The sequence below is a fragment of the Gymnoscopelus braueri genome (genome assembly GCF_963280865.1).
Source record: "Gymnoscopelus braueri genome assembly, chromosome: 18".
Lineage (NCBI taxonomy): Eukaryota > Metazoa > Chordata > Actinopteri > Myctophiformes > Myctophidae > Gymnoscopelus > Gymnoscopelus braueri.
The window spans coordinates 37,048,078-37,065,577 of NC_137618.1; the positions used below are offsets into that span (position 1 = coordinate 37,048,078).

At 41.0% G+C, this 17,500-nt stretch overlaps 2 protein-coding genes across 4 annotated transcripts in view; both read right to left on the reverse strand.

Moving 5' to 3' along the window:
- LOC308105605 (uncharacterized protein) overlaps positions 1 to 1,170 on the reverse strand; it is a 32,271-nt gene extending 31,101 nt beyond the window's left edge. For both annotated transcript variants that reach the window (XM_080456437.1, XM_080456436.1), the window contains exon 1: positions 781 to 1,170. In XM_080456437.1, coding sequence (XP_080312563.1) covers positions 781 to 847 — 67 coding nt within the window. In that variant the 5' untranslated portion in view covers positions 848 to 1,170. The remainder of the gene's footprint in view (positions 1 to 780) is intronic.
- Positions 1,171 to 3,776: 2,606 nt separating this feature from the next.
- LOC308105602 (sorting nexin-4-like) overlaps positions 3,777 to 17,500 on the reverse strand; it is a 14,276-nt gene continuing 552 nt past the window's right edge. Inside the window, exons 2-14 of one of the 2 annotated variants that reach the window (XM_080456433.1) lie at positions 15,166 to 15,290; positions 13,971 to 14,112; positions 12,863 to 13,012; positions 12,273 to 12,320; positions 11,834 to 11,889; positions 11,071 to 11,143; positions 10,688 to 10,749; positions 10,441 to 10,506; positions 8,637 to 8,726; positions 8,190 to 8,289; positions 7,866 to 8,011; positions 6,772 to 6,886; positions 3,777 to 6,361 (exon numbers count right to left, since the gene is read on the reverse strand). In XM_080456433.1, coding sequence (XP_080312559.1) covers positions 6,314 to 6,361; positions 6,772 to 6,886; positions 7,866 to 8,011; positions 8,190 to 8,289; positions 8,637 to 8,726; positions 10,441 to 10,506; positions 10,688 to 10,749; positions 11,071 to 11,143; positions 11,834 to 11,889; positions 12,273 to 12,320; positions 12,863 to 13,012; positions 13,971 to 14,112; positions 15,166 to 15,290 — 1,221 coding nt within the window. In that variant the 3' untranslated portion in view covers positions 3,777 to 6,313. Of the gene's footprint in view, positions 6,362 to 6,771; positions 6,887 to 7,865; positions 8,012 to 8,189; positions 8,290 to 8,636; positions 8,727 to 10,440; positions 10,507 to 10,687; positions 10,750 to 11,070; positions 11,144 to 11,833; positions 11,890 to 12,272; positions 12,324 to 12,862; positions 13,013 to 13,970; positions 14,113 to 15,165; positions 15,291 to 17,500 lie in introns of both variants that reach the window. The other variant, XM_080456432.1, reaches the window with a different exon arrangement.

Consider the following 17,500-nt stretch of genomic DNA (forward strand, 5'->3'; position numbering starts at 1 on the left):
TGAACGATCGCGGTAAGCCTGTTCATGTCTTAAGAGTTGGCCATTTATCTGTTCAATCAAGCGGAACTGAGCACCTTAAATGTCGAATAAACAGATTATCTAAAGAGGCATATTTGACAGACAGGCATAAAGTGGCAAAGAAACAGACAAAGAGAGAGACTGCCGGGGAGAAAGCGAGGGGAGAGGAGGGAATGAAAGAGAGAATTGCATGACATGGAGCAGTGGTTCTCAACCAGTGGTCCGGGCGACCACCAGTGGTCCTTGAGGGGGTTCCAGGTGGTCCCCAGCTAAATGATGGAGAGTTGGTAACCAAATGGACCCTTATTAGATCATTCTTGAGAGCGTAAAATGAAACCAAATGGAGTTAAATTATTGTTAAACATCGGCATTACTTAATTAAAGAATTGATATTTTGATCAACGTTGGCCTGTTATCTCTCCTATGGTACCAACGTCAACACAGCATGGAATTGTGGACGAAATTGTATCCAAAGACAACAAAATACTCCAAGTCTTGGGCCTGAGAGTCTAAAGCTCATCAGTGGTTCCGTGGCTCAAACGCTGAATAAATAATGGACCTTGATATGAAAAAGGTTGAAAAACCACTGACATAGAGGGACACAAAGAGGGAATGCAGACGGTGGGATGGAGGGGCAGACAGACAGACAGGCAGACAGACAGGCAGACAGGCAGACAGACAGACAGACTCGGACACCCGGACAATTCCAATTTTCATGCCACAGATTGGACGAGGTCTGAAGTGAGCTGATGAAAAGCTTACCTTGTGCCTTGGTGGTGCTGCCAATGAGCAGGCTCCCTAATAGCAGAATCCACAGGTATGACATCATGGGAACACGGTGTTCTGGCTGCAGAATGGACTGGACAGTGAATTGGACTGTTTTGCCTCAAACACACAAAACCACTTAGGGGGGAAAAAAAACCTTTACAGGTATTATTCGTATGCAGAGGGCGGCGTGCGTGATGTGATGTCCCCGTCTGATCTGCGCGTTGGTTGGAGAGACTAGACTGGCGTTTTGTGCGCGTCGGTTATGAAAATGGTCGCGTCTCCAAAAAGGTGAGGATGATGCTCTGTGTGTATGAGTGTGTGTGTGTGTGTGTGTGTGTGTATGTGTGCGCGCGCCTCCGCAGATCTGGCGTCTCCGGCTCCTATTGTCTGGATTGGAAACGAAAAGTCTGGGTCTATATTAAGGGGGCGGGTCTTTTCTTTTTTTTCCTCTCACACAGACACAGACAGACAGGCTGGCCGTCCTATTAGTTAGAGTCAAATCCCTACAAGGGAAGTTTAACATATATCTTAACGTTAATCAGTGGTGTGTAAAGTAACTGAGTACATCTACTCAACTACTGTACTTAAGTACAATATTTTGAGGTATTCTTTTTTACTTTACTGGAGTATTCCCAATGTTTTACTCCACTACATCTCAGAGGCAAATATTTCCACTACAATTATTTGAAAACTATAGTTACTTTGTATATTTTGATTATTATTACAAAACATACATTAACCACTTCAGCCATACATTTTGGCCATTTGAAAATAGCCGATCTACAAGCTCACAATGCTATGATGCAAAGTATTGTGAGCTTGTAGATCTGCTATTTTCAAAATAATTTTATACATTTTAAAAACTTGTGAAATGAGGACATTCTGCGGAATAAGTAGGCTACTTTCTACTTTTTGTGCTTTAAGTACATTTTGATGCCAATACTTTAGTACTTTTACTCAAGTAAATTCCGGACTTTTACTTGTAATAGAGTATTTCTAGATTGCAGTATTGATACTTTTACTCAAGTAAAATATCTGAGTACTAGCCCACTTCTTCCACCACTGCTTGACGTTAATGATGCAAGCGAGAGGGATAGGCCGAGATTTGTATCGCCTTGGGACTGACATACAGATACTCCCTAACTCACGACATGCACATGCTTAAGCCATGTGGAGTCAATCTTCCAAATGTCCTGCACAAGTTGGAAAGGATTTCCTGACGATTCCTTTGAGAGAAGATAGCCATGATGGATCACACGACGCTCGTCCGTCACGAGCATGACGCTCGTGACGGACGCGAGCTGAACTTCAACCTGGTTTTTGCACTTACTCCAGTTTACAACCCATACATCTACACAAACGTTCAGATTTCAAATATAAAGTGCTTACCTCATGGCCACCGATGTTGCAATTATGTACGGGCCCTCAGAAGTACCCGTATAATCCGTATTGATCAATAAAAAGCATTTTAATCCGATTGCTGGCCATTGTCTCCATATGCTTTCAACTACGCGACCCCATCGGTTGGGAGGTGTATTGCACTCTGATACATTATAACTCTATAAGGAAATTTCCACCGATCGGATTAAAATGCTTTTTATTGAACAATACGGAAGATACGGGTACTTTTGAGGGCCCGTACATAATTGTAACATCCGTGGCCATGGGGTAAGTACTTTATATTTGAAATCTGAACGTTTATGTAGCTGTAAATGGAGAAAGTGCAAAAAACAGGTAGAAGTTAAGTCATGATATGACAGTCATGTTTCATAATTGTAGTGGAGTAAAAGTACAATATTTGCTTCTGAGATGTAGTGGAGTTAGTAAATACTGAAAATTAGAAACACTCCAGTAAAGTAAAAAAATACCTCAAAATTGTACTTAAGTACAGTACTTGAGTAAATGTACTTAGTTACTTACACCACTGTAAATGGATGACATAACACAAATAGTCATAGGAGGTCATTCAAGTTCGTATAACTTTAGAGATAATTAATTTAAAGTAGTTCGTAACGTGTGATGTGAAACCTGTAAACTGCAGGTCACCCCATCATCATCACTAGATCTTTATCAGTCTGTTGCGTGTCAGGCGGTTATCAAGCCCATAGAAAGGCTATCAGCAGGGGCTTACACACCTGCTATGGGTTCAGAAGGTTATCATCTATTCATATCCTTGACCATCAATCAATTCAATAAAGAAAAGCAGTGGTGGAAAGTAACTAAGTACATTTACTCAAGTACTGTACTTAAGTACCAATTTTCAATACTTGTACTTCTACTTTATACATTTATTTGACAAGTGCATTTTGAATATTTTACTGTTACTTCTGTTACTTTTACTTGTAACAGTGTATTTCTACATCATGGTGGTATTGATACTTTTACTCAAGTAAAACAATTTGAACTTCTTCCACCACTGAAGAAAAGGGAATACAGACAGATTCAGTATACACAGCAGAGCTTCAGATTACTTCAGATTCTACCTTATAGTGCTGTGCATAGTGTGCAACACTGATTTTCTTTACATTAAAATGTATGAGAAACCCCTCAAGGCACAGAGCTCAGTACACACACACACCTGCCGAGGATCAGGAATGCATGACTGTACAATATGATTTCTTTATCCTATGGTATGCCAGCAGGTGGAGCAATCATTTTATAATTACAAGCACATTTATTCCAGTTTACCATTAAAAGTAGCCTAAAATCACGTAGCTAAATGGAAAATAGTTCGAGACAGCCTACATTAAAACAACAGTTACACAGGTTTAAAATACTGCAAATAGATTGGATTTGGAGCCATATTGGGACAGAGCTGAGTTACAGCACCTTGTTAACTAGTCTCTCTCAATTCTACCCTTTACATATAAAATTGCTTTACTTTTTAAAAGCACATGAACAAACATACATATAAGATCATACAGCGAAACCAAGTGAGATATTGATAATAACCATTTAATAAAAAAAATGTACAAAAGCCATTTCCTGGAGGTTTTGCAAGGTGTTGAAAATATAGGGCAGGCTATATGGTGGTTTCATGGGTATCAGGTTCACAACATCTAAGTTGTTATCCTCTATTTCTCTTCTCCTTCCACTAGATCGGTGATTCTAAACCTTTTTAATTAAATTAAAACAAAATTATTTTCTCTCTGGGACCCTAATCCTCAGTGTTAATTTAAATTACAGATCCCTAATGTTCCATTTGGGCTATTAAGAATCATTTAGCTGGGGGCCCCCTGGAACTCCCTCAAGGACCCCTGGGGGTCCCCAGACCCCACGTTGAGAACCAGTGCACTAGATACTATCCACCCAAAATAAAAAACAAAAATAGAAGCAGAAATTCCTTTGATGTAATGTAAAAAAAAAAAAAGAGAATGTTTATTAGTGTCTTGGCACAATGATTACAGAAACATTAAAATAAAAACAAATCTTCTCAGTCATGTTCATTATATATAAAAAAAAGAAAAGAAAAACATCTCAAAGCCCCAATCCAGGAGGAGTATATGGATTATGAATATTTACATAAAAGGGTAGGATGTGCAGATGGGGAATAAACTCTGTATAACTTTCAAGATCCCACTACACTGTAAGTCAATCCATTCACACCAATTCCACTTATAAGCCTCTAATCTTTCAGCTTGAAACGAAAAAGTATCACTAGGTCCAACATATTTGCAGTGACAATGATCAACAATGTGGTCAACCTTTTTCATTCGAAGTGGTTAAAACATGTCACTTTTGGTTGCCCATATGACATGCAAAACGTGCTCTCCTGTTTTTATCCAAACAGGACCTAGGAAATAGGGCACGGCACTAAGACGGTGAACACAGAATGTCAAATGAAGATCCCGTTTAGTCTGTTTCCTCGAGCACATGACTGATACCAATTAAAAACTTAAGGCAATTGAGATTTATATTTAAGAATAGACTCAAACAATCTGCGTTCACATTCTCCCAACATGGCTCATAGCTGGAAACTCATCAAAACCTCCCTTCATTGTGAGGTTCAAATGAACCAGGTTCTACTGCATTTACAAGATGTGAGGTCAGGTCTCGAGTGACTGGGATGTGTCTTGTGTAAGAGTGTGTAGGCGTTTGGTGAGAAGGGAAAAAACCCACTACCAACAACGGCAGTGGTTCTACAACTCCCCCCCTCCCCTTCCCTTCCCTTGTTTACCCATGGGCTGTACAAGACAAGGAGTTGCCAAACAACTTTGGCACCTGTTCTTAAACCCAATTTATACTTTAGTTGGATGCCAGTAAAATAGCAATGTACAACAACACGTACCAGCACGTGTTGTAAGCTTGTGGATCGGCTAATGTATTTTTGGTGTGCGACACCCATGCGCAATTCGGTTAACTTAATACCAGCAAAATCAACGCCTCACAACGTGGGTTTGAGGGATATTTAAATAGCAGATAAATAAACGTCTGTGTGTGTGTGTGGGGGGGGGGGAGGGGGTGGAGTAAACTTTCATGAAATTGTAATTCTCATTTGAAACCTAAGCTGGAAATGTTTTAGGGGAGCCTTTGGTTTTGAGTCCTGAGAATGAATTCCAAACAGCTGGACTTCCCTGCATACTTAAAACACACATGTCTGCTATGACTGGGAGACTCTAGGAACTGTGGCACAAATCTGCAGGTCCGTGAGAACTCTCACAGACTATAAGCTAGTACATAACTCTGCAGCCTGTAAGCAATAGGATGGCCCGTAATTTTAACTGAAAATGACAAGCTGTGTTTGAAATCCTTTTTCTGTTTATCTAGCAATACCAAAACATTGGAATTGCGCCAGCCCATTTCCAAGATCTGTGATTTAAAATGAGCTGTGTAGGATTTCCTCTGAATACATAGTGTTTATATGAGTAGTGATAATGACCACAGTCAATTTAACCTGAATGAAAGCATGAAGCAGCTTTTTGGTCTGGTGCCATATAGGATTTTTGAAAAGAAAAACAAAAAAACAAGAGTTTCAGTTTTTCTGAAATAGTACAATTTGAAAGAGGGGTAGAACTGACCCACTGACTTAAGTAGATTACTTCTTAATAGCTAATCTAAATGTGAAATAATAAGGACAATGGTGTACTCCATTTTCATAACACCATATGTTCAGCATGTACAATCTAGGTCTCTATCAACCCTCCAAAAAATTTAATCTTGGGGATGCAGCAACCACAGTGAAAAAATATGTAAACAGAGGAACTTTTACAACAGGTACCCTTACTGCAGGCAGCCGTGTGCATGGTGAGTGGCATTGAAAAACAAAACGTGAATTAAAGAGGCAGGGATCAACTCCACATTAAAAAAATGGATTTGACCTGGAATCATTGTCTTAATAGATGTGTGCGTCTCACTCTCAGTAACTTTCAATCAGCGAAGCTTACAAAATGAAGACAAGATCTGGGCCCCAATGATGCACCTCTCCAGGACTGTGGCTGGAAGATTGGCTGACAGAGGGTCCCAGTCTAGTCATAAAAAAAGCTGATTGGTTTTGACAGTATGTCGAGCATCGGAAAGACTGATTGGCTCACATCTTGTTAAAACACTCCTTGGCATTGGACCACACCTGGATTCCCTGTAAAGAGAGAGTAAAGAGAGTGTGGAATAAAATGTGAGTGTGAGAGAGATAAACTAATACAAAACTAAAACGAACCCAAGGCTGCAACAATTCCTTAGGCGTGAGATTTCATTCATGTAAAATGTACTGAAAACCTAACAAAGATAAAACCGCAAACAAAAACAGTAACTAATACATAGTGGCTAATGAGATCTACATAGCCACTGAAGTTTTATTCACAATTTAGACAGGTTCCATTAACTTTATTAAGGGGCAAATGAGCATTTTCATACAGCAGCCATTTTGCTCTCACATCATACTCAACTGGGGGTGGGAAAGAAATGACATCTGAGCAAAAGGCCACTGTGTGTGAATAATGGTCAATTACACAGACAGCCAGAACACACAGATACACACACATGCCTTACCTTCTTACACATGCTGATCTGCATAATGGCATAGCTGATTAGTGCCTCTCTCAAATCACCGTCCTTCTGTTCTTTGAAGCGTTCTATGTCCTCCCAGGCTGTTCGCACAAACTCCCTGAAGAAACAAAAAAACACAAACGCATGATAGACTAGTCCATTGTCAGTGTCACCGTTTGCTTATTTCAGTTGAATATGAATAGAAGCATGTAACCTACATTATCTGGCCGAAACTGAAATTAATTTACTAAAAACAATAATAATCCTAATTTAGTCATAGGCTTGTGCTATCTTTTCTATTTTCATATAATGATTAGCAGCCTTTAAACATTATGCTGATCTGATCACAGGGGCGACGGGAGAAGGAGAAGTGGGGGGTGTTATATATGGTAACGTTTTAACATGCAAGCATTACAGTAATGGGAAGTGCAATACGGGATTGCATTGTGTTTTGTGCCGAAGTTGGACATGAGAGAGAGAAAAGAACATAGCTGGAGTAAACAAGCCTCTGTCAGGAGGCGTTACGTCACAAAATTGAGCTCGGTCAAATCAATGCGACATAGACGACTTGGGCCATATGTCCACCAAAGCGTTTTTGTTTCCAGCTGAAAATGCAAGGTGTTGTCGTCTCAAAATACATAACTTTGGGCGACTAGATAACAAGGCGAGACGTGGACGCGCAGCTCAGAATAGACACTCAGCACCTCGTCACACTGTTGATGTTTCCTGCATAGTGTAAATACAGGGTGCTCTGATTGAAAACAATGTAGGCTGTATATTTCTGTTGCATACATGCAAGGCAAGAGGGGGGAACTGATATCGTCCATATCGTTGACTTTTGCAATATTAATATCCCGCATCTATATAACGATGACGATATATCGTTCATCCCTACTTGTACAATTACACTCCCCTGGACATGACGCTAGCATGTGGCAGGGACAATCCAACCCTTGATTCTGAGTGACAAGCACGAGGGCATTGGGTACTACTTGTATAGTCTTTGATATGAACCCCGACCTCCCAATCGCAGGGCAGACATTGTAACCACAAGGCCACTGAGCTGGCTAGGTCTACGGTGGGTGTCTTAGTCTTACTGGGACTCCATGTTCTTCTCTTTAAGGGCCTCCTCTCCCTCCTGGATGCCTTGTTCCAGGGCTGCAACCCTGATCTCTCTCTGCTCTTGGCTCTCCTGGCCAAAGATCTTACTGGTCATCCCCTTTAGAGAGAACACACGCACCGTCTACACACAAAAGTGTGCACAAATGCACAAACACACATGCGTTAAGATCCTGAACACTATCAAAATCTTAACTATCTCACTGTGAACATCATCTCTGCATACTTGTGTTCAGCCATATTTTCTAAATGTGTGTGTATATGAGTGTGTGCGTAAAGGAGAGTGTCTCCCTGTGTCTCACCCCGGTCACCAGTTCCTCTTTCTGTTGTTTCTTGCTGGCCAGGTCCTGAGCTGCCGTTTCCAGCTCATACTGGATCAACTCATGCTTCTTACAAACTGACCTACACACACACACACACACAATTTGCCTGAAGTGTTTTGGTTATGTGTGAATTAATCTACCTATTTATAGCACATAACTCTCATTCATGCATATTAGCAGGTTTTTGGCTTGGTTTCATAATGGTATATGTTCACCCCACACACACACACACACACACACACACACACACACACACACACACACACACACACACACACACACACACACACACACACACACACACACACACACACACACACACACACACACACACACACACACACACACACACACACACACACACACACACACACACACACACACACACACACACACACACACACACACACACACACACACACACACCTGAGTGAGTCGGTGTAGAAGAGATATTCTTTCAGTTGGTCAGCATAGTGTTCCTCTTCCTCCAGGATGTCATCTACTGATGCAGCATATCTGAACACACACAGACACCACACTTAAAGCAGTGCCTGTGTATTTGAACACAAACACAACACGTAAAGCACCGTGTCTATGTGCAGTGCACACACTGAAAAAGGCGGAGTGTTCGATTAACATCAAGGACTTTACTGTGTAGGCATACCTGTACCAGATAGGGATGTCAAAACGGATAGTTTTGGAACCATCATTAATCGGTTATCATTATCATGACATCATTAATCGGTTAATTAACAGTTATTTGAAAAATTCTTTAGAGTAGTAATATTTAGAGTAGCCAATAATTTTTTAGCCAATGTTTTCTTCCCAAATTAGTCGTTATGCCAATTAATTCCTCCCCACACACATTTCTGTGTTGTCACTGCTGTGCCACTGACTCACCTGCCAGTGTGGAGCCCTCACCGGGAGGACGTAGGACCTTCATCCCACTTCTCCCGTCCAACACTCCCTACTGACGGGTGCCGCCCCAGCCTGCAATGACCAATCTCGCCCGGCTTCCCTCCCCCGAACACGGGCCAATTGTGTTCCGACAGAGCCGGATGCACCACGTGGATTCAAACCCACAACCTCCGTGGTGGTGGCCAGGGACTTAACCACTGTGCCACCCGAGTGCCCAAAAGTGTATTTAATGTTTATTTGATCCCCGCCAGGCCAAGGGATTACAGCGTTTCCCCTATAGGAGGAAGTTGTAGCAGCGGTGGCGAATATTTATATTGGAAACAATGTGCGCAATGTGCTCAGAGATGGCAAGAACAAGAAGAATGTATAAAAAACGTGATGGCGTCACATCGCGGTGAGATCAAAGAAGAGTGTTGTAACTCTCTTTTCTCTTTCCCTCTACTCTCCTCAAAAGTGTGTAACTGGATATGAAGCATCTGTACTGGTAGTGCAAAATTATATAATATATATATTAGTTTATAAAGACATAAGATGTAGCAGTCTTCCATTGTTAAGAAATAAAATGTAAAACATTTACATAAAAGTTCAGCAGCGATGGTCATATCTGTCAGATCTTTTATATTCAATTATAATTTGGCTACGATTGGCTTCTAAAGTTTGTGGGCGTGGCCCTTTTTGCACAAAAAAAAAACCACGGTAGGCAGACTACACAGCTTGATGAGACCCAGGCTACTGACTGGCCATAGGTTAGTCCACATATTTTTCTTAAGGAAGATTAACATGTCAATGTGTTCTGGTGTCAATCAAGTGCGCAGACTGCGTAAGGTTCGCTGCTGAGAACAGCAGGGACATCGCCGGTACACACAGATAGTGTCTGGTAGGTTTAGTTACAGGTAGCCAGCCTGGGAAATAGGAGGCTGTTAACCTTCTTACCATTCTAATGGATTCATTTAGAGGAATGGGGAAACATCTCTAAGGTAGCTCTTACTTGCCCATTTTCCTCTGAAGTTGTGTAGTTATAGTATGTCACACATCACGTTCTTCTTTGTGTCCCCATCTGTGCGTAATGGATTGCTTGGATGCACAGGTGCTTGCATTTTGAATGATTTAGCATGCTGCTGAGGTTACATGCAATTTTGTCATTCGTACTTCTGAAATGGTCGCGAACTAAGCTATGCTTTGTGCGTTTAATTTTCACTCACTCTCCAGCTCACCGTCTTTCTGATCTCTGTGTGCGTGCGTGCGTGCGTGCGTGCGTGCGTGCGTGCGTGCGTGCGTGCGTGCGTGCGTGCGTGCGTGCGTGCGTGCTTACGTGTCCATATGGTGGCCTGCACTCTGCAGTCCATCTCCCATCTCCTTCTCTATAGCGCTCCACTCACTGGTTAACAAAAAATAAAAAAGTACAGAACACAGCTAACTGGTCAGGCAATGTCACAAATGAATTGTGAATGTCACATTACTCTTCTTTATTGCCTACAGTAAGAAACCACAGTTTCTGACAAATTCAGAATTTTGGCCATAACGACAAATGACTTGACTAATTGTGGTACGTTTCCTACCTGAAGACACGGCCGTAGTTTCCATGGACCTTGTAGACTCCATACAGCCTGTCTGCTACTTTCTGGGACACAGACAGACAGAAACCAGTTAAGCATAGGGACCACATTGCCTTTGTTACTCTCATAGAGACATTACAAAAAGCTATTCTAAACACACATCTCTGTGGTCTATTTCTACAATGTGCTATTCTTCAGTACTGTATGTTTGCATGATCCACATTTGTGTAGGACAAACAACCAAGACAAGATGCAAATGTACTAAACAGCTGACATCAAGGCAGTAAGCAATACAGTAGGTAAGTGTATGTGTGTTTGTGTGTGTGCGTGCGTGCGTGCGTGCGTGCGTGCGTGCGTGCGTGCGTGTGTGTGTCCTTAGTACTCACCGCTCGCACCCTGAGTAGCTGAGCAATGACAGTGTTCATTTCATCACTATATTGTTTCAGGTCTGTGAATCGCCTGAAGAAAAACACACACACACAAAGGTAAAATAAAATATACACATGCACACACACTAGTGTGTGTATATGTATATTGGGAATCTAATGACACTAAACCATCTTGTCAATGTTTTTGGTTCTCCTGTTGCTTGAGGCACCTTGAAGATTTAAATAGTTTCACCTTTAAATCATAACCTTTAATCAGAAAACTGCATCAGGAAGACCGTCTTATTTTCATAAATAGTATGTTGCACATTTCATCATCATTGCTTGCAGCAGTTCTTAAGACAAATATTTGCATGAAATTAAGAATTTTTTAACTAATAAAACTGTAATAACTTTAAAATGGGACTTCATACCGTAGCAGGCCTGGTTCCCGGTTATTATCAAATAAATTACACACAATTCTTAATGATTTCAAGAATTGTTCCAAATTTAATTTATTGCCGGATGTCTCAGCAATAATAAAATGTCTCATTATGAGCAACAACGATTTCATAACTACTCTCTTACGATAATGCTGAACTCTCTGGCTAATCTCCATCCCGTGTGTAATGTGCATTAAATCAACACTTTGATCATTTAAGCTACAATCTAATAACACAAATTAGATGATAATTAATGAAGTCAATCTGATGTTTGAAGGGAGGAAATGAAATCATCTTGTTAATGGCATCTGAGTGTACAGTAGTGTATGCTGTTCACATACTTGTCTGGGTTCTTGACTCTGAACATGGCATTTACAGACTTTAGCCTGGAGTCAACCTGTTAGAGGAAACATGAGTGTACACACACCCATGCACGCACGTGCACACACACACACACACACACAAAACAAGGAAACATTGTGTTGGTTTCATTTGGCAAACAGCCTACAGTTGAACTGCATCTCTAAACACCAATATGGTCCAAAGACCAGATTCACACTCATTGGTTTAGTTAAAACCTAACTACGGAACTGTATTGAGTTCACTCTTAAGGTTAACCTTACTACTGAAAACGAACAGAGACACTAAAACACTGATGACGTATATAGGGCATAAGTGGTTAAATCTAGATAACAAAGATAATCCATGCCTGTGAAACTGGCAGGTTTATATAAATGTGAAAACGTGTATGTGAGAGGTACAGTACTACAGATCAAATACCTTGTCTTGAAAGCCTGTCTCCAGAACCTCATCTCTCCATTCCTTTTCCTGCTTGGAGATGAGAAAGGATGACAAATTGTGTTTGGCATATGGTTTGTGCTTTTGTTGCTAATGTGGTTTACAGCAGTGATTTATTTTATTTCATGGACACCCCATTTATTTGGGGGGGGGGGTTTATGCCTTTATTTTAGAGAGGGATAGGGAAAGTAGGCTGACAGGAAATGGGGAGAGAGATGGGGGGGGGGTGACACGCAGCAAAGGTCGTCGGGATCGGGAGTCGAACCCGCGACACGCTGTCAGGCTGGCATTGCAGCCGAGGGTGCCTGGACCGTCACGCTACGGCCCAGGCCATGGACACCCCATTTGACTTTTTTTTCTTTTTCTGGGACTTTTACAAAATCTTCGATGTTAATTTAGGGTATAGAAATGGAACCAAATGGACCTGTAAGGGTCCAGTCCCAGAAGGGTGCATTTAGTTCCTCACTATCAATAATTTAGTGTGTGTGTGTGTGTGTGTGTGTGTGTGTGTGTGTGTGTGTGTGTGTGTGTGTGTGTGTGTGTGTGTGTGTGTGTGTTGCCCAAATACTAACCTCTGTGAGAAAGAGGAAGAAGATCTTGTCATTGGAGAGAACAGGATGCGATGCAACGCGCAGCAGGAAATTCTCCAGGCCGACTCTGCGTCGCTCCACAAAGTCAGGGTCCAGGTTGTCAGCTGCCAGCTTGTGCCACACAAACTCCGCCTACAGAAAATATGAACCAGGAAGTTAACAAAAAAGGATACAATTCTTTATTGAAACCAACATGATAGAAGACAGCTGGGAAAAGAGGAGTAGTAAAATGCCACTGTATTTTATGCAAATATACTGTTAATAAACAGCAGGGTTTCAGGGTTTCAGAGCAAATTTCAGAGCTAAAACGACATGCCCAGACAAGGCCAGTTGTGTTCCCATTGAAACTACAATCTTACTTTAGAGGTCGTTTCGCATTCAAAACCAAATCTAATCTTTGATGGGAAAGGAAAAGGATACCATGAGCGTCATGAACATGCATCTGGTCATGACGCTTGTAACATGCAGTTACAAGCCTTTCCTTGTACAAACCAACATTTTGGAGCACAATGAAACAAGTCCGAAGATGTTAAAAAGCTCATTGAAGACGTTTTCTTTATCATTCATCCATCTATTCATCAAACCGTTCCTCCATTCCACCAGCCTTCTCTCTTTTATCTGACATGACCTTCCCTTGTGTGGGCCTAACAACCGAGACATCGTTGCCATATCATCAACATCCCATCTCATCTCTTCCTACACTGGAAAGCAGGTGGGAGGAAGGTACAACCCCAGCATCTCTATTCCGGGGGAGAGCATTCAGCGAATCTACAAGCTTGTCTCAACGAGTTAAATTTAGTGTAGCCCATGTATAGTATAGTAAGTATAGGGCCCATGGGAATACCTTCAACTAAGTGTAGGGTTTCAGTGGTTAATCAACTCTTGCAGGAGCCAAGCAGCTCCCTGCATGACTACCCGACTCCAAAACACTCACACACAGACAGAAAACTTGAACTTTGTAGAATAGATGCAATGCCCGTTCAGTTTTGTCCTATTTTATGATAGTTTTTTTATAATACTTATTCGACCATTTCTGTAATTTGCACTTTATGCATCTTATACTGTACCTGAGCAAAAATGTAAATCTCACCCTTTTCTCTGGCAGTGGCGGGACCACGATGTAGGGATATGTGACTAGCAGGTACGTTCTGAGCAGCTCAAACTCGCTGTAGCGTCTCCACAGTGAGTCCGGGGCAGCAGGGGTCCCCCCCTCTGGGACAGCCTCAGCTGGCCTGCAGACGAGGACAAAAAGGGACAAAAACTACTTTTGTTACTTTTAGTTTCAGTTAGAATAGCTGTGGTCAGCTCTTCTTGATGTCGATATTCTTATCCAGAGCTACTTCAAATAAGGGGAACAGCACAAAAAGTGGGGCTTTCTGAATTCCACTGCAAAACCTGTTGCATGACAACATAATCTATGCTTTGTTTACAGAGCTGCCATCTATGCTTAGCTTGATTGTGAAGTACACTATCAAAATATAATGTAATTCCACTCAATTTGATGCAAAATCAAGTGTACAGCACCGTAAAGTAGGTGCACATAGAATGTATTTGGGAATAAATTGTGTATAAATTGGTGAGGGGAACAATAAAATAGAAACACTAAGATACAAGACCAGTTGAGTTTCATCTGGCACCGTTTCAAATTGCCACAATCTCAGAGTATTAAGATAGGCTTATTTAAACAACACTGTTTATATTAGCTTATATATCTTAATACTAAAATAACACTTGTTGTTTAAATAGTAAATATACACCCACCACAAGATTAACCTCACCCGGAAACTGTCCCCCGCAATAGTGTAGCAGTATTTTCTTAATAGTCTCTCTGTGGTGGAACAACAGCCCAACATGTACGCAGTCATTGTAACACGTTCATAGTGTACAGTCTGGCCACAGCACTTTTGCTTTCACCCCAAATAAATGGCTTGGAATATTACGCACAGTGCGTGTGTATGGCACACACACACACACACACACACACACACACACACACACACACACACACACACACACACACACACACACACACACACACACACACACACACACACACACACACACACACACACACACACACACACACACACACACCTGTTGCTTACCTCCCACAAGTTTCATTAACTTAAAAAAGAACAATAAGTATGAATTTAAGATCCTTATCAAGTATAAAATCTAACCCTATAAAGGATACAACAAGAACCCCAGTGTCTGGGATGTAGGTACAGTATGGATGTAGGTATGTATGGACACTTGAAAGATGCTGTAGGTCCTCCATGACCCACCGTGTTTCTATGAGGTAGACCGTGTAGGTTTCCTGCATGTTAACAGTGTTCTTCCCAGTTCTCTTCTCTGCCTCTGCCACGTTTATCTCCATCTTTCTCAGCAGGGCTGTCCCACGCTCCACCATCTATGCAGGTCAAAGAACAAACAAGCGATGAGGGCTGGTGGGACAGACAAGACAGACTGTAAGGAATGCAACGCAGAGAGTCAACCAGAAGGAGAGAGACATGGATATCAGCAGGCATATAGAATCAGGCGGTCAGCAAGACAAAAAAAAAAGTAAAAGAACAACAACATAATACAGAGTCGAGTCAACCATGCCTGTGTAGATAAATGAACACAGACAATGACACTTTATTTATTCATTTTTATATAATATATAATTATATTATTGTATTCAGTAGTAGGGCTGGTAAATTAATATTCGATATTTCTCGAAGATGGGGAAAAAAAATGTATATTCCAATATAAAAATTCATTTGATTTTCTTTTTGACAGGAACAATACAAAAAACAATGTATCAAGTTATAAAAACAAACAAAATATGATTTTTATTGGATCCGAGCACTTGATACATGTTTTTTGTATTGTCCATGTCAAATAAACATTAAAAAAAAATAATAATAATTAAGACCAATATAAAAAAAACAAATTTTATATATTTTGGGGGCTTTTTCTGCCTTTATTGTTAGGAAAGTAGGCTGACAGGAAATGGGGAGAGAGATGGGGGGTGACACACAGCAAAGGTCGTCGGAATCGGGAATCGAACCTGCGACACGCTGTCAAGCTGGATTACCAGCATAGTAGCATGCGCCTGAACCGCTAGGCCAGTGGGCGCCCCTCGAATTTCATTTCTGAGGAATGTTAACAGCCCTATAGGCTAGTATTTATATTATTGTATTCAGTAGTAGGCTAGTATTTACCTGTCATGTTAACTCGAGTTCATGCTTACTCTGCTTACTTTGACCGTCTGCTAGTAAATTCCTAGATTGTAAATTGTTTGTGTATCCATAATATTGAGAGTATATGGCATGTGCAGGTCACAAGACAACTATGCCACCATATCAGCAGGTCAGCAAACAGCCAGGAGGAACTGCACTGTTATGTCCAAGTTGAAGACGGCCTGCAGACTCAGCAGCAATCTACTATGTCAGTGGTTTTCAACCCTTTTCATATCAAGGTCCATTACTTATTCGGCATTTGAGCCACGGACCACCATTTACATGAGATTTAGCCTCTTAGACCCAAGACTTATGATTATTATTTAGTATATTTTGTTATCGTTGGTTACAATTCCATGCTGTATTGATGTTGGTACCATAGAAGAGACAACAGGCAAACGTTGATCAAAATAACAATTCTTTAATAAAGTAATGCAGATGTTTAACAATAATTTAACTCTTGAGAGTGTAAAATGAAACCAAATGGACCCGTAAGGGTTACATTATTATTATAGGGTCTATTTGGTTACCAACTCTCCATCATTTAGCTGGGGACCACCTGAAACCCCCTCAAGGACCACTGGTGGTCCGGGGACCACCCAGCAGTACGTACGGTTAACAAATATTAGTGGTAGAAAAAATACTGTTACAAGTAAAAGTCCGGAATTAAAAGTGTACTCGAGTAAAGGTGCAAATTAAGGTATTGGCTGGACCAAAAGTATAAAGTACTCATTATGCAGAATGTCCCATTTCAAGTTTTCAGATATATAAAGATCTTTTGAAAATAGCAGATCTACAGCTTTGCATTGGCTATTTTTAAAATGGCCGAAATGTAGGGCTGAAATGGGTAATGTATGTTTTGTAATAATAATCCAAATCTACAAAGTAACTATAAAGTTTTCAAATATATGTAGTGGAGTAAAAGTACGATATCTGGATCCGAGATGTACAGTGAAGAGAAGTTACAGTGGAATTACTCAAGTAAAGTACAAATACCTCTAAATTGTACTTAAGTACAGTAGGCTACTTGAGTTAATGTAGTTACTTTCCACCACTGACAAATATCACTGTCGATAACTTTGTAAGTTTGATCCTGTGTAGGGATTAAAGTTGTTTCGATCAGCGTTTGGAGTCTGGCTGACTGACTGTAACGTTAGCGTTACTTTTAGCCAGCTAGCTGTGGGCCATGGCTGCTTGGGGAAGTTTAGCCCTGAAACATGACTGTCATATCATGACAGCCATGACGAGACTTCAACCTGGTGTTTGCACTTTCTCCATTTACGGCCCGTACATCCACATTAACATTCGGATTTCAAATATAAAGTGCTTACCCCATGGCCACGGATGGTACAATTCACTTCGGGTGGGTCTATGTGCCCATATCTTCCGTATTGTT